Here is a 24,515-nt window from a genome sequence, read left to right as displayed (position 1 = left end):
TTCCTAGAAAGATTTCAGCTCTGCTTGTCTCAAAAACCAAACAAGGTAAGTATGAGTATGTGGAGCTGGATCTTGGGAACCAACCATGTCTTGGCTACTTATCGTTTCAAGGCACCGCAGGTACAGAAGAGGCAGAGGCTCAGTTATTCATTCAAGACTGAGGAGGAACTCTGGGAAATCAGCAAGTGAAACCCGCCTTCTGTGTTTGAATCCTAATTAGTATTACAACTGCTGTTCCTCTTTTTCTAGAATTGTATTTAAGGTTAATATTAAGTTTGGTTTTTTTGGTCTACAATAAAAAAACAGGAAGTCGATATAAAAATCTTAGAAACGTTTTCTGGGAATATTTCAGGAAACTGATAGATACAAAGAACTGTCAATACATTCAAGGAAAATGGATCTTGGTCACAATCCTGCAGTAATTTCTGTGTGAACATAAACGGTGTTCATACATACAACAGCTTCTTTCCTCCATATTATGTACATTTGTGTCTATCGATTTTTTCTGTATAGTTTCAAATATTGGCCAAAGTATTTAGCAAGAGTGTCCAGAACAAATTGTCAAAAACAATTACTAGGTGAAGGATGCTGTTGAACTAATGTCATTCTGTAGTTATTATTAGCAAAATACAGACATCTTTGTAGACAGATAGTCCTACAAACCAACAGAATAATTAGAACAAATGTAAACAGCTTTTTTGTTTTTCTTTCTCAAAGTATCAGATATTTAAACCTACTGAGGGAAATGGTTCCCTTATTAGCCTATCACAGTGACAATTACACCATGCTTCTTTACTGTCTGAACTGTTTGCTCTTTGTGTCGTTCCCATTCCTCATCATCTTTGTCCAGATCAAAAGTTTCTGGATAAACAGGAAGCTTGTCTTTTGGGCATTCCTCATAATAACTTCGAACATATTTTCCAACAGACCATCCTTTGTATTCCTCAGGCATCTTGCATTCTAGGCCATTGTAGTGAACGTTGTAGTGATGCTTCAGCCAGTAGAAAAGATAATGTATGTTGTAATCACATCTCCAAGGATTCTCCCTCAGCCACAGTATTTTCAGAAAGTAAAGATCTTCCAGTACTCCATATTCAAAATTCTGCAAGCTGTTGTTTGATAGATCCAGCTCCTCTAAGTTATTGAGGCCTGAAAAAGCAGCTAATCAATAGAAAAATAGTTATTGGTACCTTATAAAGTTAACTTAGAAAAAAACATTCATATCTGTGACAGGAAAAACATTCATATCTAGAAGAGATATGAATTTATATAATTTCTATAATTTTTCACCTACTGGGTTTTTTGGTTTTATTTTGGCTAGAGGCTATAAAAGGATTTCTCAAACATTGAATTTTAAAATATGGCACATGCCTTCAGAAGTGAAATATTAGGGGAGTTGCACTGCTGGCAAAGCTATAAAACACTTCACGAGTCTGCCTGAGTGTAGAATAGAAACAGTGGAGGTGGATGAATGCCTGATTTACTCATTGAATCCTACTGTTATTGTCATGATACAGAATTAGGAATATGGAAACTTTTTATCAGTCAATGTGCAGGGCCAGAGGTTTGTGTGTGTGTATAGGTGCTTGTGTGCATGTATAGAACCTTCAAATTAATGTTTTAAGATTTGGAATGGAGTAAACATGGAGCTTCATAATAATGCTTGTGAGTTACATTTGAGAGAGCAGTTCATACTTTTTGCAAGGACACTGTTTCATTTAGTAACAGAAGGCTTAATTTAAACCAATCAACTGTGTAATGTTAAACCTCACAGGTGCCATTTTACTGACAGTAACACTTTCTGATGCTGTTTAATTGCCAAGATGGTACTAGATAAGGCTCTTTTCCTTGATGCATTTTCTCTCTCTTTCACCCAGTTTATCTCTGCCTTTGTAATTAAATCCAAATGAACATAGGTATAAGCAAATTGCCAATAAGGGCACTTGAGTTCTAATAAAGTATAACTTAAAAGCAATTGTATGTAGTGATTTTTAATCAAAAAGTGTTTACATCCTTTAGGTTTGTCTGTTATTCTATCATACAATATAATTGAAAAGTAGCCTCCTTATAGGTAGTGTTTTCTTAGATGTGGCAAAGATATTTAAACTACTCAGCATTTTGGAAAACTGTTAACCTTCAGGTTCCAGAATTACCTTTTGCACTTGGTAAGAAAGGACAACTGAAATGTGTCCTTCTCTGTTGATTTTCATGATGAATATATTTCAGTGCAAACCTTTACTCTATGAACTGAAAAGTACAAAAGGTAAAATTTGCACCAACTTCTAGATTTTTAAATCCTTCCCCCCGCTCCAGTTTATATCTTATAGACATAGTATTTAATAAAAGAAAAATAATTTTTAATGAGTATTTAAAGTTATTCTTACCAGGATCAATGTATGCTATTCCATTACTGTTTAGATTTAATATCTTCAGTTCACTGACATCTTCAAACTCCTTGGGTCGTAGCTGTCTAATTTTGTTGTTGGACAAATCAAGTTTAGCTATATCTGGAGGTATGTTACCTGGAACTTTCTTTAAATCTTAAAAAATGAAAATGACATAATTTATATCAGCTTTAGATTATTCTTACTGCTCAGGTATCACAGTTGCATGCCAGACAGTGTTGTCAGTCTAACATTTTTCTTGTTTTCTTTTCCTTTTATCCCTACTTCTAGTGCCACCACGTTTTTTCAACATCTGAATTTCATTCTTTCTTTACTTGTACCTTTACATTTCTTGTGAAAATTGTTCTCTTCATTAGTACTTATAGTAAAACCCCTGTGGTTTATATTTTTATTTTAGTAGAATAGACCATTCACATAGGAATAGGGTAAGTAGTACCCTATTTTATAGTAATATATTACTATATATTTATATTTTATACTAATATAAAAAAATGTGTGTGAAGGACTTGATTGCTTAAAGAAAAGAAACCAGAGTAACTATACAAAACACCACCGAGGCAGCAAAGTGGCATTTTGTCTGCTTCTCTCTCCAACTTCTATCATTGGCATTTTCAAAGTAGCCAAGGCCCCCTCAGTCATTGGTGTTCCATGCAAAAGAACTCCAGAAAGAGCAGCTCCTACTCCAGTAGTAAGGGCCCATGCTTGAGAAGTGCAGACTGTGGTTTGAACCCTCTCAGGGTAATGTTAACAAAGCTAATCTCCAGGATTATTATGTTTGCTCAATGAGTGTTCTAATCCTGCACTGTCATAACAAGAAAACCAGCAGTGTCTCTTGTTTGACCATCTTTGAATGAAAGCAAGTAGTTTCTGGATCTGTGCTGGAATCTGTGTGGTCACTGTACTTCTGAAGTTCTGAAGATATCTAATGACTCAGGTATTTTTGAGACTAAAGAACATACCAGAGTCTTCCTGCCTTATATCTGATTATGAGCAGAGCTTTGGTATTATAAATACTGAAATATAACTATTCCAGCCTGCTGTGGTCGGATTGCTTCCTGCTTCTGCAGATGTCAAAGTTTCAGGGCCTATTTATCACGAAATGAATGCAAATAATGCTTGAATTTAGAGACTTGGAGAGTTTGGCAGTACTAGAAAGTACATTTTTTTTTCAACTGTCCTTGAAAATACAAGTTCTTTGTAGAAATGCAAGCAAATTGCTTTTACTTCCTTTTTTATTTTTTTTAGTAAAACAGAATCAAGGGCATAGAGTGTTTCATTCTGGAGTACCACAAGGTCTGTCTTATCACTGGTCTGATGAGATAAAAATCAATTATTTTTTAAAAAAAGAGAACATACACATGGATAAATGTATTTTTAAGATTGGTGAGCTTTCTGACAGTAACTGAAAGCTCCTGACTTGTTGTCCTACCTCTTTAGACATAGTAGTGGCAGAGCAAGTGCTTGTCATTCCATTCCCTCCATTGTAAAGGAATAATGGATTGCAGATTGTCATGTCATCTTACTGGTTTGTTAACTGATGCCCTTTTTTTCTATTCTGAATTCTTGTCCACACAGATTTAGAGAAATGTTTGTGTTTTTCCTGGATTTTGTGTGTGTTACCTCCTATTTCTGATGAAAATTCCAGTGAAATTGTGCATCTGCTGTACAATATTCATATACAAAGACATTAAATACAATGCTTTCATCAAAGATTGCTATATGTTCAGAAATACCAAATATCCATGGAATATCTGCATCCAGCTGTCAAGCATATGCACACTAGATCTAGTACTTCCAAAAAAGTATTGAAACATACTCAGTGTGTCCATGCTAGGCATGCAGGAAGTTCTGGATTGATATACTTAGTTATTGACCTGAAGGAGGGAGTCCCTGTACCCTTTAGTACTTTCATGTAGAGGTTGAAATAACTTCATCCCTCCATTATTAATATTAAAGACAATAAACCATGCTTTCAAATACCATAAACCTCTTTGAAACTCCCATGAAGATCAAATCACATTGAATGTTTCTATGAAATTAGAGAAAAAAGTACAATTTTTTTCCTCAGAAGTTTTTGGGTATATTTGTGTATTTGGCTCATCTCTTTGATACCACTAAGAGGGGAGAGCTGTAAAGTCAGTCTTTGCTTATATTAGGATTATAATTTATGCCTGGGCTTTGTTCAATAGAATTTTACTGAATAATAAGAGTGATGTAATTAAGATTCTATGAAGGAAAATTAGGATAATAATCTACAATCTAATAATTAAGATCTTATCTACAAGGAAAGGTAAGGTAGGTGAATATTAAAAAATAATAAAGGCAGCATAAATCATTAATTAAAAGATGTAGTGGCTTCATGGTAAAATAAAGAGAAAATTGAGCCAGACAGATAAAAAAAGAATTTACAGGATGAAAAAAAATTAAAGAACACAGACCATTTTTATGACATACATGGTAGATAAGCCATGTAATCAAATACTGAAATAATTAATTCTTGATATTTGGATATTATCTACTTATACTGAATTCTGAGCTTTTCTTTGGCATAAAGTTGCAAGAGTAAGGGCACACTGAGCTTTTTACAAAAAATCAAGTTGCTGTTAAAGCAGATAGAAGTTCAGCTGAATAAAACATGCAGGCCAAGTTCTGCTAAAATTGGGGAAAAGTTCTCACAATGTTGGCTGCTTCAAGCAATGCTTCTTCTTTCAGAATTGTTATGTTAAAGAACTATTCTCCTCTGAATTTTTTTTTTTTTTGGTTTGCTTTGTTTTGTCGTGGGATAAAATATGGGAAATATAAAGGACAAATAAATGTTCATTTTCATGTTGATATATACCCCATCTGGTTTACCCTTAGGGCTTAACTGTGGCTCTTAGGGGCCTGAGAAAGATTTAGAGATGGAATAGATCCAAGTGTCTGAAAAACATTTCTTGAAGTCCCTTCAACTTTGAATTGTTTGCTGGGTGCTGGGAAGAAGACAGAAGAGGTATTTTTTTATGAACAAAAACATACAATTTCTTCCCTCAGTAGAAGAAATCTCGTGCAGCAAATGTGAGGATGCAAAGCCTTTCCTTTGCAATCAGGTTCCTCTGGGCATTGAAAACACAGCTGGTTGCTCCAGTCGTGCTTCACAGCTCACTTCTGTCAAAGTTATTGCTGTCTTTGTGTTTGTACAATGGAAAGAAGAAAAGACACCCTGTGCTTTTCTGTATCAGTTCAACAGTATCAGCAGAGCTGTAATCTGGCTGATGTTTATAGCTGTACAATCAGACTAGTAACTTAAGTAATATGCTTAGTTTCATTCCTGTTGATTTCTGTTAGATACATTACAGCACTAAGGCATATCTGTGAAATTTGGGCTGCAGAGCAGAGGGAAAGTGCAGGAAGAATTCCTACTTATTGCTGATAGTTACAAGAGAAAAGCAATTAACAATTTAAGTAAAGCGCGTACTATACTAAGTTCGTTTGCAGTAAATAATGTGCAAATAAATGTAGGAAGGATTAAATAAATAGAATATTAAAATCATTCATTCTGTTATAATGACAGATACAAACCTTTTCTTCTGCAGTTCAGAGTTGTCACAGGAAACACATACATGTGGCACAAAGAGGAATCAAATTCTGGTTTGGCAGGTTCAGGCTTCTCCCGTTTTATGTTTTTGGGATCCTGCCTGTCCTCTTCACTACATAGCTGATCAGCTTTTATCTGCTTTAACTTCTGATTTTTCAGTTCTACTGGGTGCACACATTTGGCATAATTTCCCAAATTCCTGTTTGTTGGAACCTGTAGCATTGTAACAAGAGTTTCTAGTTCACAGCTGCAATGCCAGGGATTGTCATAGAGACGAAGGTAGTTTAGACTGGGCGTATAAATAAAAATCTCCTCAGATAAAGTCTTAATTTGGTTATGCTGAAGTAAGAGCGTGGTAAGTTTATCCAAACCATAAAAAGCCTCGCTCTCAATTTTTGATATGTCATTCTGTTGTAAATCCAGACTTTTCAGTACTTTATACTTAGAAAACATATTATTCTTTAATTTACGAATTCTGTTTCTTGCTAGCAGCATGTGTTTTAAATCCTCTGGCCAATCAGGTGCCACAAAAACCAATTTTCTTTCCTGACAGTCTAAGTATTTCTCATGAAGATAAGTGTAAATATCACATGTTAGGCCTTGGGCATTGCGCTTAACAGTGCTAGATGCTCTCCTTAAGATGTTTTCCCTTTCATTGTTTCTCAAACTCCTATTCCTTGTCCTCCTACAGTCAGATGCATTACAAAGAAGAAGTAGTAATATAATAGTAACTACTTGCATCCTGACATTCAGCTGGCCCCAGTTCTTTTCTGTGACAGCTGGAACACTTGAAATTTTTGGATAGTCTGAATCAGTGTTGTACAGATCTGAGGAGGCACAGCTGGGTTTGTGTGGGATCCCTGTGATGGAAGAAAAGTAGAACATTAGAACAGAAGAAATGGGCATTTCCATGGAGGATTGTATATAATATGCAGTCAAGTACTCGATCATCACACTACTTGGAACTTCACAAATAGTTTGAAGATTCAATGTCCTACCTCTTTTTGTTTGTTTGTTAGTTTTTACTGACTCTGGTCTATTGTTTTTCATTATGGTTAAACATCAGAAACTATATGGACCAATTTCTCACTGATCTTTGTCAGGAGATTCTCATGTGCTCAGGAAACAGCATCAGGGTGGACCTTTTTATATTCAAGTTAATCTTGGAAGATGAGCTCAAACAAGGAGTTTGAAGCTGATCATTTCCAACTTCCTGAGTGCTGAACAACTGGAACATGTACAGAGCCAGACCAGGGAAAGCCATCCAGTGCCCATCAGACTCTCAGTTTTAGTTTGTGCTCAAGGGTAGGCTTGTTTTCAAGTAATTTTCTCAGGATTGTTTAGCCCAGTTTTTGGGGGTTTGTGCTTTCATCTCAGTAATCTGCTTTGACCATGGTTCAGGATATTGGCCCAGATAGATTGAATCTGTATGAGAATTCTTACATTTATATCACACACAGAATTTGCACTGTTCACCTTTAATATGAGAGTTTTTTGGCTTGGTTGAGTTTGGTTTTGGTTTTTTTTTGCTGTTGGGTTTCTTTGGTTTTTTGTTTTGTTTTATTTTTAATTTTGTTTTAGGTTTGGAGTTTGTTGTTTCATTTTGGGTGTTTTAGATGAACTAAAAAATTTGCAAGACTTAAATATCTGTTAATGCCAGGGATTAAATATAAGAACTACAAACTCTTTCTACAAACTCTAATTTATACCAAGAAGACAGATTGTTTTCAATTGCTGTGGCTATTTGGGTTACAAGTCTTCCTGATAAAAAGTAGAGACTTGTGTTCTTAAGTCCTTTGAAAATGGAGTTTAGTAGGATTCAGAGATAATCCATGAAGTTCTCACTGGTTTTCTACACTACCAGGGCAAAATGATATATTCAGTCTCAATTAATTTTGATAAACAGCCTTCAAAACTTCACCAGTCTGGGAGGAGGGTTTTGTTGTTATTATAAGCTTGGAGTTGTCAACACTACATTTTAGTCCTGTATTGTTTACAACTTTTTTTATTCTTTCCGTAGCCACTTGGGCTCTAGAAATGTCTCACTAAATTTCTTGGTATTTTTAAGAGGTTTAATTTGAAATGTGTCTAAGAATGCAATCACCATTGTGTATTTGTCCATTTTGTTCTCAGTTTAACATTTTAAATTATGTCTTGCTTCCATTAATTTTCTTTAATGTTTTTTCATTGCTCTTCCTTGATGGAAAAATGTTTGACTTTGCTTTAATTAATAATTTCTTAGAAAAGGCAATGTTATAGTAAAATTTTTCTTACAATAAATTAATCTAAGAATAACATAAATATTTTGTTCATAAATTATGTTTCTTAATTTATTCATGCATTTATAGGCTATTTCTAGAGTTAAGTATATTTAAAAAATAGTTTGTATCATTTGTAGTCACTTTTTAGTGAAGTGTATATTCAGTGTTCTAGCCCAGAAACACCAATATTTACACACAAGCTTTTGAAAATTGCCATTGGTAAAATACAGCTTAAGAACTTCAAACAAAAATGGTTTAGGATAGTCAAGTTATTGATGCAAGGGCTTCTTTTATCCCCTTATCAATAGATTACAAATAGTAATTTCATAATAGTAAACTATCAAATTAGTGAGAAATGCTTTGCCCTTGATAGACTCAGGCTGGCTGTTTGCTGTCACTTTTTCATCCTTCGTGTGCTTGGACAGGACTTCACGGAGGATTTGCTCCATAACCTTCCAGAGACTCAAGTGGAGCTGACTGGCCTGTAGTTTCTTGGACCTTCTTCCTTTCCCTGAAAATGGAAGTGACATTTCCTATCTTCCAGTCATTAGGAATCTCCTCTGACTGTCATGACCTTTCAAAAATGAGTGAGGCCTCTCAATGACAAGAGACAGCTTTCTTCCTCTTGGATGCACCCTGTCTCATCCTATTTCCTCAGGTGCTCCCTGACATTAACTTCTTCAACAATGGGTATTGCTCCACTCACAGACTCAGCTCACAGGCTCCAGCCAGGCACCTGGGAAGCCTTCAGACAGGCCTTGGCTGTAAAAACCAAGGCTAAAATTAATGGAGTAGCTTTTCCTTGAAAATTAACCAGTTCTCCTGAGCCCCTTTGCCCTCTAGGGCTGTCTGCTGTGAGATCCTGTTAAACAGATCCCTAAACTAGCCAAAATCTACTAACAAGTACAGGGTTTTTTCTTCTACAGTTTGTCCAATTTTCTTCTGTCTGGAATTTCAACTTCTTATTTTCTCATTTGCGTGGCTGCATAACCAAAATCATTCAAGTTTATTTGAGCTGACATTCACTCAAGCTCATATTCCTTCACCTGTTGAAGAACACATTCCCTAGACCACTTGTCAGCCAGCTGGATCAAGACATTGTCTTCAGCATAGTCTGGAAGTCTTCTGGATTGTTCATGCCCAGCCATATTTTCTGGCAGCATATAGGAGTGGCTAAAGTCTCTCATGAATAACCAGGATAGGCAAGAGTAAAGCTTCCTTCAGCTGCCCAAAGGTTTCATCCACCATCTCATCTTGATCAAGCAGATCAAGCAGTCTGCAGCAGATCCCTACCACAATGCAATGCTCATAGGTCTGGCTTCTAATCATTACAAATAAGCTCTTAGTTGACTTGTCACCCATTTCAATGCAAAGCCCAGGCATGATTTTGCATAGAGTGCAGCCCATCCTCAGCTTTCTGAGGATTCCTAAATCTTCTGGAACCTTTCATTGCACCCCTTCAGCTGGATGTGCTATCTCTGTGCATCTCTGGAGCCCCAGTGAAATCACAACTCTGTACCTGTGCATGGACTTTGGTTGCTGCTGGTTGATTCCCAAGCTACAAGTGTTTGTGTTCAGACACTTAAGATAGACCCCTTTGTGCTGCTTTTGCATGGAAGGTTTCAGAGATTTTCCTCATTACTATTCCCCCCAGCTTTCTCACCACTCCCTGTGCCTTCACTCCTTTCCAGGTTGTGGTTATCTTCTATCTACATACCTTTTTTTACTGATATATCTCCTCTCTCAAATCCTTTGTTGCAGGAATATATTTCAAAAGCACAAACTTTCCTCTTTAGAGTTGGCTGGTATTGAATTTCCAGTTGTCTCGATGGTCCTTTTGCCTGATAACTGAAATAGGGAAAAGGTGATCACAACATGGAAAAAGACACAGGCTCAACTATTACATTTTCATGTACAAGTACAGACTTTTTGCCTTTGCATTATATAGACATTTATTGTGAAACATTTATCATACTAGGAGATTTGTTCCCATTTTATAAGAATGGAACAATATGAGTAATACCTGTTCTGCAGGTCAGTAAAATATGGAAGCCTTATAATTACTCAAGTTTAATGTTCCAGAAGGTAGAACTAAATAGGAAGCACTGTGTAAATTATATCCTATTAAATTATATTACTGGTTAGAGAAATATACCAGAATTCATGGAGATTCACCAATGGTTTTAGATACCAGGACTGGCTAACAGTAATCTTGGTTTAGCAAAATGTGTGAGCTATGCTAACCTTCAATCAAATGATAAGTTCCTTGTGCTCTGTAGGACTGTATAGTGTAAGTATCCTTTAAAATGATAGAATGACCATACTTCAGTAACAGTAGCATCACATCTCTCAGTATTCTACTTTGAGGTTTCCAAAGAAAATGGCTGAGATGTACAGAAATTATTATGATGATTTAAAGATACTTACTCAGTTTTTTTCCCTTATACATATATATGCAAATATAATTTTAATATACTTCTGGGTATTTTTTTATTATTCAGCCAGTTTAAGTCTGACTGAATCTGTTGTATAGAGATAGTACTATTTAAATAAAATCTGTAGTAGAGAGATAGTACTAAAGGAACTCTACGACTATTGACAAGGTAAATTACAAAGAAATATGAAACTGTGTTTGTTTTAAGCTTGCAGGAAATTTAGAGGTGTGTATAATAGAAATATTCTACTTTGAGTTACTTGTAGGATTCTGTCTGCTATACAAAATGAAATAAATGCCCACAGATTTCATTTATATAGTAGTTCTTTTATCTTTTACTAGATCTGAAAATATATGCTAGATTCTCTTATGTATTGCACAGTTTCACAAAACCTTTAAAAGAAAATGCTATCCAAAAATTTCATGTGCATGTCCAGTTCCTCATGATGATGCAAGAAGTTTGGAAGTTAGATATGTTGATAAAAATTTATTTTTGAAAGAGAGGATTGTGGATAGGTGCATTGTGTGAGGCAAGGCCTTGTGTGACAACTGCAAAAGAAAGTTATTTCAAACTGATATTTGGAAGCCCAGTGAGCTTTAAAGACTTAACAGCCTTTAAAAAGTCTGCCACTTGTGTTTCAGAGGTGTCCCTAGAGACTCAAGGTCTGCCTGGCAGGTAGAATTGCTATTTTTTGGATTAAAAGCTGCCATGGAAGAAATGAAGTGAGCTGCTCACAAGAGCAGCCAGCACAAAGATGTATATGGATTTGAAAAACAGTTGTACATTGTTTCTCTTCCCTGTGAGGAAAACAAATGCATGTCTTTCAACAACATCCCCATGAAGTTCAGAAACACGTTTTTCTTTGGCATTTGCATAATACATTTAGACTTTTGTTTTTCTTTGTCTGAAATGCCATATACTCACATAACTAACATTTGTTTTGGCAAAGTTTTGCATTAGTGTCTCCAATTCCACCACTCATCTCACCAGTATTACTTTTATTATAATCTGTGTTTTTTCCATGTTGGCTGATATTTTGTCTTTTTAGATTTCCATATATTTATGTTGGAGTTTGGAACATAATTTTTTTGAAGTGTAAATAGTAAAGAAAAATTCTCCACTGACAAAAGACCTTTTGCAGTTATCTTTTACTTTGTTAATATGAAATTTTCCAGTCACACATTATGTTTCCAATTTAAAACCATGAGATCACACTCTTTGTGTTGAATATTTTTAGACAAAAAGCAAAGCTCATTGTTTCTGAGATTATGGGGATGTACAAAAGCTGCTGTCCTGTGAGGAATTTGATAGCAGACAGATTTTATGAACATCTCACATGGCAATCCTAAAAACGTTAGCTCAGCACAGGTTCTGTGTGCTGTGGTAACTAACACAAAGTGCTTAGAGGTGGCAGTATTGCATTTCATAATGCTGCATGTGAAGCTTGCTGTGGTGTATCAGACATCCTTTATTGGAACAAGGAGCTAGTGAAGTGAATTTTTTATTCTCTCATACTATACCATACAAACATTTTAGCCTCCACATTGCCCAACAGAGTCAGTTAAAATTTTCCTCTGAAAACTTCTGTTACATATGGTAGACATGAACACTGTCCATCAGGAATAAATGCCAGAAGGTGAGTTTTTCAGATTGCTTTAAAACAATGATCCTGAGACTGCAAATGTCAAAATTAATTGAAAAACTGGTATGACAGAATTCCTGCAGAATTTGGCTGTAACACAAAACAAGAATTTTAGGTAGTCTGCGTGCTCCTCAAGTTTAAGGAAGATGTCCATTTAAAAATGGAAAAAGAAGGCATGTGTTAAAATTCTCAGATCATTAAAAATTGGTCATATGACCAATAAAGGAAATCAGTATCTCCTCAAAGTTATTGTGAGGTTTTAATCACAGTCTTCAAAACGCAGTAAGAAAGGCTTAACTGTATCTTAAACTGTGCAGCCTTGCAGCAACATATACATTAAAAAGACTCAGAGCTACCAGAGTATTTACCTCAGTCTCTCCATTTATTATCTATTTTATCAGATATATTTGGAAGTATACTTCTCCAAGTTTTCTTTTTCTCCACTCGTTTCTGTGGGATATCACACTAAAATGCAAAATAGCTCTGCCTTCTACAAAGAAGGACACTTTTACTTTTGTACTTAATATGAATTAAACATTTTCATTTCAAAAAAAAAAAAAAGGCTCCGCAAATAACACATGCCTTTATATTCTAATAACTGGTTCTAATGCACTTTGTTGGGTCTTTTTCATGACATGTAATCTTATATTTACTTTCTTAATATTTTGGGGTTTTTTTTAAACAAGGGGATTCTTTTTACACTTCCTCTTTGCATTTGTGTTCAGCATGTATTGAAAGCATAAAGTCATATCCAAAAGTAAAGCCAATTCCCACTCTATACAGAGAGCATAAAGTCAATTCCAAAAGTCAGTATGCCACTCCTTAGGCAGTCAGCTCCTCAGTGGGAGTTCCCATCTTCTTCAAAATGCCTAATTTTGCTGACTTGCAGAACTGCATGGCTATGACTAAATGTCTCCCAGAGCAGAAGGTCCTAATTCTAGGTTTTGATTTTCTGTATGCTTTCATTTGTGGTGCTTGTGGTAATTGTTATTTTTTCTAGTTAGGAATGTCATTCAGTTAAATGAATAGTTTTCAGTATGATATAAACCTGCAGCTGGAAATTAAAGCAATTTCAGAGTATAGATTCTTGATTTTACAGAGTGCTGTTGATTAACATTTTCCACTTAGACAATTTGCTTTCTCTTAACTAATGTTTTGTATAAAGAAATATTTTCCAAAAGAACTGATCAAAACCTAAAACTACATGACTCACTTTTGTAAATGTTTCAATTTTTCAGATTCTTTTAATAGTACTCTTCTAAATAATTATGCTCCTTGATAAGTTTAAACTACACATTTCTGCTTTTAGAATCTTTTGATAGAGATCTGGTTTTCATTTGCAGCAGGCACTGCTTGTAAAATCAATTGCAAAAGCAATCCAAACTTACACTGAAAAGTCATACTTGCAAAGTATGCACAAAGTTTCAACCGCTTTTGCAGTTGCTTAAGATAATTTTACAATGTTACTGGATTAGTATGGTGAAATATCTTGCATGATATGCTATTCCCCACTAATTTGCAATACAAGAGCAGAGAAAAAACTGCAGCAGAAGAAATGGGCTTTCAAACTTCAGCAAGTAGATAATTCTATTTCATATTGAACATCTTTTCTTTACAGTAATTTTCAGAAAACTTTAACTATGACATTTTATGTTCTTTTGATTCTGGATCGTGCCCCTGTAACAAATTACTCTGTTGGTTTACAGTAAATAAGTTTGGCTCACTGCAGAAAATTCACAGACAAAGATTTACCATACCTGGACTCTTGCAAAGGCTGTCACAAGATCATCTGTTTGGAAATTCCAGGTTGAATTCAGGTTTGTAATTCACGTCTTTCTTTCATAATGTGAAGCAGAGGATCCTTTATATGACTGGCAGCATCCTGCATTCATGGTATACTGAGGTTGAGCAAGCACTGCAGCAGCCTTCCAGGGTTTTGAATTACATGGCTACAGCTGTTTAAGTTTTACTAAGGAATAATAGCGCTATAGGTTTGGATCACTTCCAGCAAACTGTCAGATCTATAAACAGCTAGTACTTGCTGCATAATGAGAACAAGGCTTGCTTTTTGTAGCCATAAATAGACTAATTTTATGTCATGATTAGTTGGGGGTTTATATCTGGAGCTTTAAAAATGCAGTTTTTACTAAGATATCAAAAAAAAAATTAAAAGGCACTCTGTGCTGGAAAAAAATACAAATTTACAGTTGATTTCCTGAGAAGGAAGTTAATTAAAAAGTGAACTTTTGTTGCAGCTTTACATTGGTTTAATATATAAATTGAAGTCATATTTGTAACTGCAATCTAAAAATAGTTTTGTTTTGGATTACTTTAGTATCCTACTAAACTTGTAAAGAAAACAAAGGTTTTAGAATACAGTACTATTTTAGAAACTTTCAAACATATACTGTATCTTGAAATATATTCCAAAAGCAATATAAAATGCCAGATTGTAAGACAATGAAAGTCCCCTAATGTTTAAGTAAAGACTCACACAGGAATTTCTTTATAAATTGAGAAGATTCTACATATAACAAAATACATGGGAAATGGTAGAGATGGAGTCTGAGGAATATGACAGTTTAACTTTCCATCTAAGAAAACCTTTTCAGAACAAAGGATGAGGCAGATGGGGCAACAGTCTTGTTCTGATTACTATTTACCAAGTGCCTGTTTCTTGTTCATGAGAATCATGCTGAGATTGTGCAGTGACAGGGTGAAATTTGAAATGAGGGCTGAGGTTAGAGGAGAATTAAGAACTACCTACCTCTGAGTAACTTTTTCAAAATGCCAATAATTTGCTCTGTTTTCCGAAAGCATCATTCCTGATTGTTTAGAGGTGTCATCATGAGCTGTAGGGATCTGCCTCTAGAAAGCATGATCTAATAGTGCTCAGGGAAAAGTGATCATCATCAAACAGGGAAAACCACAATCCTCCCTACCAGAGGATAGTGGGTTTGCTTGCCAGTGTATTTCAGAGCCCTGAAAGAAATTCCACAGCTTTCTCCATTTTTGGATTCTGGAACAGTGCTTAATGGTTATGACCAAGTACTTAAGTGAACAGTTAAAACCAAAAAACCATCTCATTGCATCACAGTTGGATAAAGGACTTTAAAAATATTTTTTCCACCTCACTTTTGTTCACTGAATGAACAAAACTAAAGGGAAATATTTTAAGGTTAACATTTCAGAATTAGTTGGAAATCAGTGGAGGATTTACACTATTAACACTGAAATTATGCTTAAAATAATCTATAGAGTGTGTATTTTAAATTTTTTTAAGAAATTTTTCTTAGTTTTTTCTTTCATTTTAACATAACAGTTTTTTTTATATGAATTGTTCTATTGCCACTACTTCTGTAGGATTTGAATGGTTAGTTAGAAAGCCCATCTGTAAAATGTGTGATTATGTTAAGGATTGTGTAAGTAGCAGCTTAAGCACCAAGGCATTTAATTAGCTCACTAAAAGAGAGGCAGAAAAGTCAGAATTAAGCAGACATTTTCTAGTCCATTTCTACAAAACAAAGCAATCTTTTTTTGACTATTTTGTTCACACATGGCAATGATACAGGATAAATTGTAGGCATGGGAGGTTTTACATAAAGTCATGGTAATTAAGATTTTATCCATAAGGCACAGACAGTAAATATTTTTGTTAATAAGCTTCAACATATTTTCCTAAAAATATAGAAATTCTCTTGTGTCTTGGTCAAAAGGTACCCTATAATACCATTGACATTCTCAGAGCCCCACCTAGAAAGCATAAGATCTGTTTGCTCTCCTTCTGAAGCTGAACAGTGTTGATGGAAAATTTTCTGCTATTAGACACAAAACTGGAAAGACCTGAGGGTATAAAGCAATTGCATGTCATGCCCAAAATTTGTTATAGTAGTCACTTGCTGTAGGATACCACAGCTGGGTGAGAGAACACAAGCCACTGGGAAAAATTAATTTGTCCCTTTCATTTCTTGACATCTGCTTTGCAGGGGTGTTGGAGAAGCCTACATGCAGACTTCACCAGTTTTCAACATCTGTGTTCCCCCTGCTCCATCTTCACTGGGAGAATTCACATTTTGGCAAATTCTGGCTTCTTCAGATGTATCAAGCAACAAAAAAGGGGCCATCACTTGGGGAGCATATCTGAGCTATGGTCTTTATTTATTGAAGAAGAGAATGATTGTTTACATTTCCTGAATACAAACTTGTGTAACTGAAGAATACTATAAGTTACAAATGCTCTGTTCTTTATTTTAGGAAAATGCTAATTCAGGAATATGTTCATATGAGCACTGTTTTTTGGACAGTGGAAAACTAAAAGAAAAATAACATGTGGAGTTAAGCCACCAATGTAATGTGCCAAACATCTGAAAGGATGTCACAATTCATTTAATGACTCTTGACAAACACAGGATACAAAAGAGATAGTCCCATGTGCCCCAGAGAGTACTTCCTCAGTTCTGAATGTTGATTTTCAAATTTCTATCCTCAGATTATTGCCAATACTGGAATCACAAGAGTGTTTCTTCAAAATCCCTTCTGTGCTGCAGACAAAGTTCTGCCTTGCAGGCTGGATTCCAAAAATCTAATCAATTCTGGGAGAAAGACAGAATTGTAAAGTAGTGTATAGTCTTTATTTATTGAAGAAGAGAATGATTGTTTACATTTCCTGAATACAAAAAGCCAAACCTGAATAAAAAACCTGTGTATCCCTATTCTTCAGAATAAGAAACTATAGAAAGGTTAAATTAAATGAACTTTGATATTCTTATAAGCATTTCATCATTTCACTGCAATTGTTTTCTAAATCCATGGGGACAGATCTTTAGCTGTGGTTTGCTCCATGTTTGTCTTGTTGTACTTTCATTTCAGATCATAATATACTATTATGCAATCAAGAAAAAAACCCAAGACAGTCATTTACAGATTAGACTGAAAACTCCTACAGACAAGGAATTGTATTTTACTTGTTTACCTAATTTTATTTGCATTTATAATTTATTTTTGCATTCACTTCTGATCTGTATATGCAAGAACAGTAACACATTTATAGAATGATTTTACTGAGTCATGCAGAAAAAGTCTGTTTTGCAGAATTTTGTAGGATCTAAGATTCATTAACCTCAATATTCTTCCTCACAATTGATTTGAGGTTTAAGTGGGATTTTACTCATCTGGGGTGAAGAATACAGTATTAAACTCCATATGTATCCTAACATTGATTCTCAGGCCAAGCTGTTCACTCTTGAGACAATCTATTAAACACAGAAATTCCAGGTGAGCTGAGAAAGCAATTGTTTTACTAAAATGTGCAAGAAATTTCACATTTCTCTACCTTATCTTCAAGAGTGCCTGAAGTTTCATAGAGAATCCACAGGGGACATAGAAAAGAAATTTAAGATTTTATTGTTTTAGAAATAAAGGAAAGAGACATACCTATGATTGCAGTAAGATTTAAATACTAATTAATTTTATTTCATCTTACCTGAATGTATATTTCACACTGGAACTTTCTCAACCTGATGCCTGTTGAAGTGAAAAAGAAATTAGAAGCAATCTGTGCAGAGGTATTATTATTAACTGCTTCCCTATAATTTGGTTTGGCTTGCATGGAGGAAAGCACTAGATTTCTGCTATTTGTGGTATCAAATGTCTGTGTTAAGCAAACAGTGGTTTTCCAGATAGAGATTAAAAGTCCTTTAGACTGCATTTAATATTATGCAATCCTTAGTGAATTCCAGAAAAAGCATGCTATTTCTGTCAGGATTGCTGAGTTTGATCTGATTACCTGCTACCATCTCTCCTTTTGAGAATGGGAATTTCTCTTGATTTTAGGCATCTAAGATAAGGTAGTGACTAGAAAATTAACTTAATATATTTATATAGAAATTAGAGAGTGGGAGAGGTCTTCAGAGGTGATTCAGACCTGTCTTGGGATCTTTGTTGCGCTTTGCTATACAGAGATTGCAGGATTCACATTTTTCTGTTGTGCTGCTTGAGACCCAACAACCAAGAAGCCTGTTGCAGAGTTAGATAAACTCTTGCTTTAATGACTTGGTCATGCCATGTTAAAGCAATTGGTTCTTCTTGACCAGCAGAAAGTACAGATTTCCCAATTCATCCTTCAGATATTCACCATTAAGCTACTTCCTTTCATACATACTGAATATTTTGGGGTGAAGAAACGAGATAGGATTATGTCTCATTGCATTTACCAATAGTGAGTACAAAACTGGAATCTGGACAACTAAGTTTCATATTCTGTCCTGAGAGTTAGCACACATCTTTCTCTTCTGACATTTATCTTCTGAAGATCACTATCAGTAGAAAAGGGGACTGATTGCCTTTGCCATAGTAGCCCTACACTGCACCTGGTTGTTTTGCAATCATTTGGGGTGGGCAAATCCAATCTATCCATGATAGATGGTGATGGTGAGGTCTGCAGTACTATCTGCCCGCATCCCAAAGCCACAGTGTCCTTTTGTCCAACAGACACAGCTCAGTTGGACATGGTATAAGAGCCTGGAGTGCACCAAGAGGCTGTACATGCTCTGACCAGCTTGTGATTATGAGATGGTTCCTCCTTTATAATCCCTCTCTGCCACCTCCCCTGCAGCCTCACAGGATTCTGCTTTTTCCTTCTTCATCTGCTTCTTAGAGTACAGCTGGAGAAGCCTGATCTAGGATAACATAGCTGCACCATATCAGACCCCACCTTGAACACAGCCAGCTGTCAGAGGGATGGGACTTGATGGGATGTATATCACCATGCATTACCAGTAAAATATTTCCTCCATTGATTTTGATGGTAGGGTTTTCATTCTGTCATTTTGCAGGCTGTTACAGACCCACTGTAGAAAAACAAATATGCTACACTTGTCCTGAACTCAAAACCACAACAGACTATTTGCATCCACAGTGCTAAGAGTGACAGTGTGTGTTATGAGGCACACCATATTGTCTGTCTGTCTGTCTGTCTGTGAGATATGCACAAACACTTTAAGAATACATTTGACTGACATGAAGCCAGTTTCCCTCTGGGCTGGCATCCCTTTGCACAAGGGAAAGTGTGCAAAGAGTGCCACAGTCCTCTAAGTAAAGATATTTAACATCAAAGCATTTAAAACAATTGACAAAGAATCTGTTTTAAAGGCCACTTCAGCCTGAAAATAAAGAGCAAGCCAACCTGGGCATAAGTTAAAAGATGAGGCATTATGGCAGAAAAGACAGTCTGCCTTGATTATAATTTAAAGTCATTTACTCTATTAAAAAACATCTCACGTGCAAAAGGAACCCAAATGCTAAATTTTCAGACAGAGGAGCCAGAAACCCAAGGTGTGAATCTCCTCACTCAGTGTCAGATAGAAGTAAAGCAGGCTTGATTCCAGTTTCCACTGATAAGTAGTAGTGGGGACCAGTCATGTGCTACAAATGCTGGAGAGTAGAAGTGCAAGAACTGGGAGCATGTCCTGGTGGATTGTTACCATCCTGAGGTGTGATGGGTGATCAGCTGCTCTCAGTTTCTGGCTTGCTTTTCTGTGACCATCTCCTATCTGCTAGTGGTGTCCACTGTCAGACAACATTCATACCCTGAGCCAAGCCTGTGCCTTCCACTGCTGCTCCCAGCCTGAGCAAAGCCTGTGCCTTCCACTGCTGCTCCCAGCCTGAGCAAAGCCTGTGCCTTCCACTGCTGTTCCCCTCAGGTAAGGCAGCCAAGCACCTCAGGCTTCTGCAGCAGCTGGAGAGGTGGGGCACAGCAAAAATCTCTCCCAGTCTATTTATATTACAGAATTCCTTCTTTGGATTCTTCTCTCCACAGGCCTTATTTGGTACCCAGGAGGAGATGCCAGACTCCTTTTTTTTCTTTGGATGTTTTACAAATGAATTCCTGGGCCTGTAGTCTGAGCTGCACAGGGTTACTGTAGAATCATATAATCATTAAGGTTGGAAAAGATCTCCAAGATCCCCGAGTTCAACCATCAACTATTATGTTACACAGCTTCAAAAGCCTGGAAAACAGTGAGATCTCTACATGCAAATATCAGGGGGACAACTTCATGGGGAGGAATTGTTCACATCTATGCTTTCTGTAGAAGCTAAAAAGAAACTGTCATTTGCACAGCATTTATATGTGAAAAGAAACACTTTGTATGCCCAAGAGTGAATGGACATCTATTGAATTTAAGCAGTTAAAGAATTGTCTCCCTGGAGTGATAAAAGGAATAAACTGAATTGACAGATGCATCAGTCCATTTGTAACTTCATTGAATATTGCACTGTTAGAGAAGGCAGAGCTGTTGCTGTGGTCCTGCATGAGGGATTCTGTAGAAGAGCTCAATATTATTGAGAGTGCAAAGGACCTTTCCTTGTACCCCTTCTGAATCTAACACACATTTTACTGTGGATCTGGAAAGAAATAATGAAGATATTTTATTTCATTCAGAACTTGGTTCAAACTGAATTTCAATATATCCAATGGGTACATAAATCATAAGGTTGGGAAAACAGAGGTAGGATAATGAGACAGTAATCTTCATTGCCACTTCCATAAATGGTGTCAGCTGTAGAAAATATTGAACCTGACTCTTGCTTGGTTAGAGGACTCATTTTTTAAACTGATCCCTTAGATTATGTTCAAATTTCAGAGTAATATGTATCTGTTTTTCTTTTAGTGAGATTGATTAATTCATTTCTTGTTTTACTGAGCATCTATGTGCCTAGTTAAGACATTAAGGCATTGAGAAGATCTCAAGCTTTTCCTGTACTGTTTTTGTTAGGCTTGCTAAGATATAAACATTTAATTTCTTGTGTAAATTTGAGCTGATGTCTTCACAAATACTGCCAATGGCTGCAATTTGATTCAGGATTTGCTAATCAGCAAAATGTTAACTCTTACAGACAGATGTATTTAAGTTAGAAACTGAAAATAAACTGTACTTTTTGAGAAACTTTGTGATGTTGGAACTGAGCTATCCTCTCAAATGACTTCAAACAAGTAAGAATCAATTCAAGAGGAGAAGTTCTAAGCAAAAGGATTTTTTACAACTACTGTCTAATTATGCTTCTAAATCTTGCTCACTTGCATTCACTGTCAGAAAACTTCAATGGTCTTGTTTCTTTTTTCATTGGTATGTTTGAATTATGGTCTTCTAGTTTATAAATGAGAGCATTTCATTTCTTTCAGTGGTAAAGCAACTATAATATATGGGATCAGCATTCTGCTACTGATCTTGCCCATCAGAAAAGGACTTCCATGCTTCTGCAAAAGTGATTGTTAACTATATCACTCTCTCTGGTGTCTGCCATACTTCATGTCTCCAGATACTTGCTTCTTTTCCTCGTGTTCCCAAAAACGATAACCATATGGAGAATTTCAGTGGTTTATGTGCCACTCACTGTTACATGGATTATAACTATTTGTTTGAAATTGTAACTTTTTGGCATTATATGGAGAATATTTGCTGGTCTTTTTTTTTCTACATGACAGGACGAGCATATGAATGTTTAATTTCACATTTTTTCTTCAAAGGCTCTTAGTGAAAAATGTCAACAGGTAATGTCTGTTGACTCTTTCTTGACTCTCCAAATCTTTCTGACACAACTTTTAAAGCCTTTGCAGAATGTAAACTTTTGAAGGTCAGCATTGAATGTTAGTATAATGATTAAAAAATTATTAGGATTATGTATTTTTACAATTTATTCAAAGAACTTGAAATAAATCTTTCAGCTGGTTTCAGTGGGTATTTGGATCATGCTTTTAATGTATGTCAGATGTGTAACTTGCATCTTAAATATTTCAACAGGAAATAACCAAAATGCTGATTTAAGTTTCAAGCTGATGAGTAAATGCTGCCCATACATGAGGCACATTCATGTGGCTGATTTCCAGGAGATTACAGAGGCTGGTGTTAAGATGATTTCACCACTGAAGCATATTCTTGTACTGAATATGGCAGACTGCAGAAGGTACTAGATCACATCAGATTTCTGTAACCATTGCAAAGGGGTTGTATTAAAGTTAAATTTACTTTTAATAAGTCCTCTTAACATATCTTCCTGTTTTAAAAGTAAATTCTTAGAATCTAAGTATAGATATCTTAATATATTGAAAAATATTTTATACATACAGTTTTGTTCCTGTATCATGTTTTCAAAAATCCATTCATTGTTACTCCAGTTTAAGAAAAAAAAAAAAAAAAAAAAAAAATTAACTGTTGATGTAGTGTCACTTAATAGCAATGGTATATTATAGTGCTGGTATGTGGCTATGAAGAAGAATATGATAACCAAAGACAATTTTCACAATTCCATTGTCACAATTCTCTTGAAACTTAGATATTTTTTTAAATTTTGTGAATATTGAAGTAATTCTTTATTACTGTCTAATACTAAGAAATAAATAAAATTGACGATTTTTTACAATTATCAAGAAAACATGGTAATGTATACCGAGGAAGAATATATTTTCTGTAAAGACTTGTTTTCCTCTTAGGGTACATCATGTGTCAGTAGAAACAAAGACACATGGAAGGAGTTCCAAAGCTGCACATTTGATCCCTGTTTAGTGGTACAGTGATGGAGTCAAGGGTGAGAGAAAACAGGGAAGACAAAGCTTACAAACATTTCAAAATTAAAAGACCAATAAATTAATTCATAGGAGTTGAAATTGCTGTTGTAAGTATCTGATGTCATGAGATCTTTTAGAGATTCTGCTTTAAAGTGTAACAAAAGCCTTTTTTGTGCCTGTTGATGTATAAAAATCTGATAATATTGCCTGTAGGAGCACTGAAAAGTGCTGGAGCAATACCACATTATCCTGCTGGTGGCTTAGCTGGGCAGGTGGGACAGCTGCCTGCATTTTCTGGTTTAACATTTAGCAGGCTGGGTTTTCCAGTCTGTCAGCCAAGTCATGAGCTGTGAGTGTGTTTGCACGTGTCTACTGCTTCTACAGCTAAAGAATGGCTGGATTACCCTAACAAAATTTTTAAGCACTAGCAAGGGTATTGTGGAAATCCACTCTTATTTTATTGCTTTTCCAGACATTTTCAAATGTTCAGCATTAGCAAAGTTAGAGATTTTAACACATTTCAACTCATTGGTGGGTTGACCCTGGGCTCCAGGTACCCACCAAAGCTGCTCTACCACTTCAGTGGACAGGACAAAGAAAATACAGCAAAGAGTTTGTGGGTCAAGGTAAGGACAGGGAGAGATCAATCACCTGGTACTGTCACAGGCAAACCAGACTTGACCCAGAGAAAAAAAATAATTTATTGCAAATCAAATCAGAGTAGGGTAATGAGAAATGAAACCAGCCTTAGAACACCTTCACCCCACCTCTTCCTACTTCCTGGGCTGAGCTTCACCCTTGAATTCTCTGTCCCCTCCCCTCAGTGGCACAGGGGGATGGGGAATGGGGATTTCAAATCTACCAAATCAGAATTCCTAAATTATAGGAAATGACTACATGAAAAAACTGAAGAAAGAAAATTAATAGATAGTGATTTTTAGAATTAAGAGATGTGAGTAAAAACATGTCTAAAAATGGACACAGGCAATGCAGTGGCTCATCTCCCTGGCACATTATTCCAGTTTAGGAATGATGGCATTCTTGTCCTGATGTGTGATAAAGCAGTGTATGGCCTGTGTTGTCACATAGTTTATCAGCTGTGTATTCATGCCTTGATTATTTCAAAGTTATCATGTGGCCATTTCAGCTCTCAAGCTCGGTGTGGTTACAGAATATTAACCTTTTAAAGACTTTGTTGCCAGGCTCAGCATTCCTTTTGGACATAATGAAAGTTGGTTATTCTGAAGTTGCATTTCCTAAATTTATCCTTCCACTTGAATGAAAACCAACTGCACTGTGAGGTAACACCCAAACTGTCACTGTGGTTGAATTATTGCAGGGTGACTTTATGAATTCTAGCTTCTACTGTAGCTTGCGGTCACACAATGAGGCTCTGTTCAGGTTATCAGTTCATTAGTAGCACTGGGACTTTGGGATTTGCAGTGATTCTTTGTGCTGCAACAAACTGTACAAGCCAAAATATGATTCTATCCTACAGAATTCTGGGATTAATTTGTTATTCATCAGGGAACACAAAAGAAATTCTGGGAATGCATTGAAAAGCTAATTGTACAGTAAGGTTAAACATACCAGAGATCTGAACTGTATTGAAACATCTGCAGTTTTGAAAGACC

The 24,515-nt window shown here is 35.8% G+C and overlaps 2 protein-coding genes across 3 annotated transcripts in view; one reads left to right on the top strand and one right to left on the bottom strand.

The window, feature by feature from the left end:
* Positions 1-24,515, top strand: part of FBXL13 (F-box and leucine rich repeat protein 13) — a 65,042-nt gene that overhangs the window by 15,447 nt on the left and 25,080 nt on the right. Inside the window, 7 exon segments of the mRNA XM_050985677.1 lie at positions 10,806-10,843; positions 13,936-13,944; positions 14,014-14,138; positions 21,135-21,226; positions 21,844-21,879; positions 21,882-21,961; positions 22,116-22,280. Coding sequence (XP_050841634.1) covers positions 10,806-10,843; positions 13,936-13,944; positions 14,014-14,138; positions 21,135-21,226; positions 21,844-21,879; positions 21,882-21,961; positions 22,116-22,280 — 545 coding nt within the window.
* Positions 235-15,190, bottom strand: LRRC17 (leucine rich repeat containing 17). Of its 2 annotated transcripts, XM_018910302.3 has the most exons (6): positions 15,085-15,190; positions 14,075-14,199; positions 9,958-10,088; positions 5,964-6,839; positions 2,385-2,540; positions 235-1,161 (listed from the first exon to the last, which is right to left on the bottom strand). In XM_018910302.3, exons 4-6 carry the CDS (start codon positions 6,718-6,720, stop codon positions 758-760), a joined length of 1,317 nt encoding a protein of 438 aa, XP_018765847.1. In that variant the 5' UTR covers positions 6,721-6,839; positions 9,958-10,088; positions 14,075-14,199; positions 15,085-15,190; the 3' UTR covers positions 235-757. The 2 variants fall into 2 exon arrangements, with proteins under 2 accessions (XP_018765847.1, XP_009085097.1); XM_009086849.4 differs by lacking the exon at positions 15,085-15,190 and having other exon boundaries at positions 14,075-14,285.

Source organism: Serinus canaria, chromosome 1A, assembly GCF_022539315.1.
Source record: "Serinus canaria isolate serCan28SL12 chromosome 1A, serCan2020, whole genome shotgun sequence".
Classification (NCBI taxonomy): Eukaryota; Metazoa; Chordata; class Aves; order Passeriformes; family Fringillidae; genus Serinus; species Serinus canaria.
The sequence above is the reverse complement of the archived record's forward strand: the minus strand, read 5'-3'. Positions and strand labels throughout refer to the sequence as shown.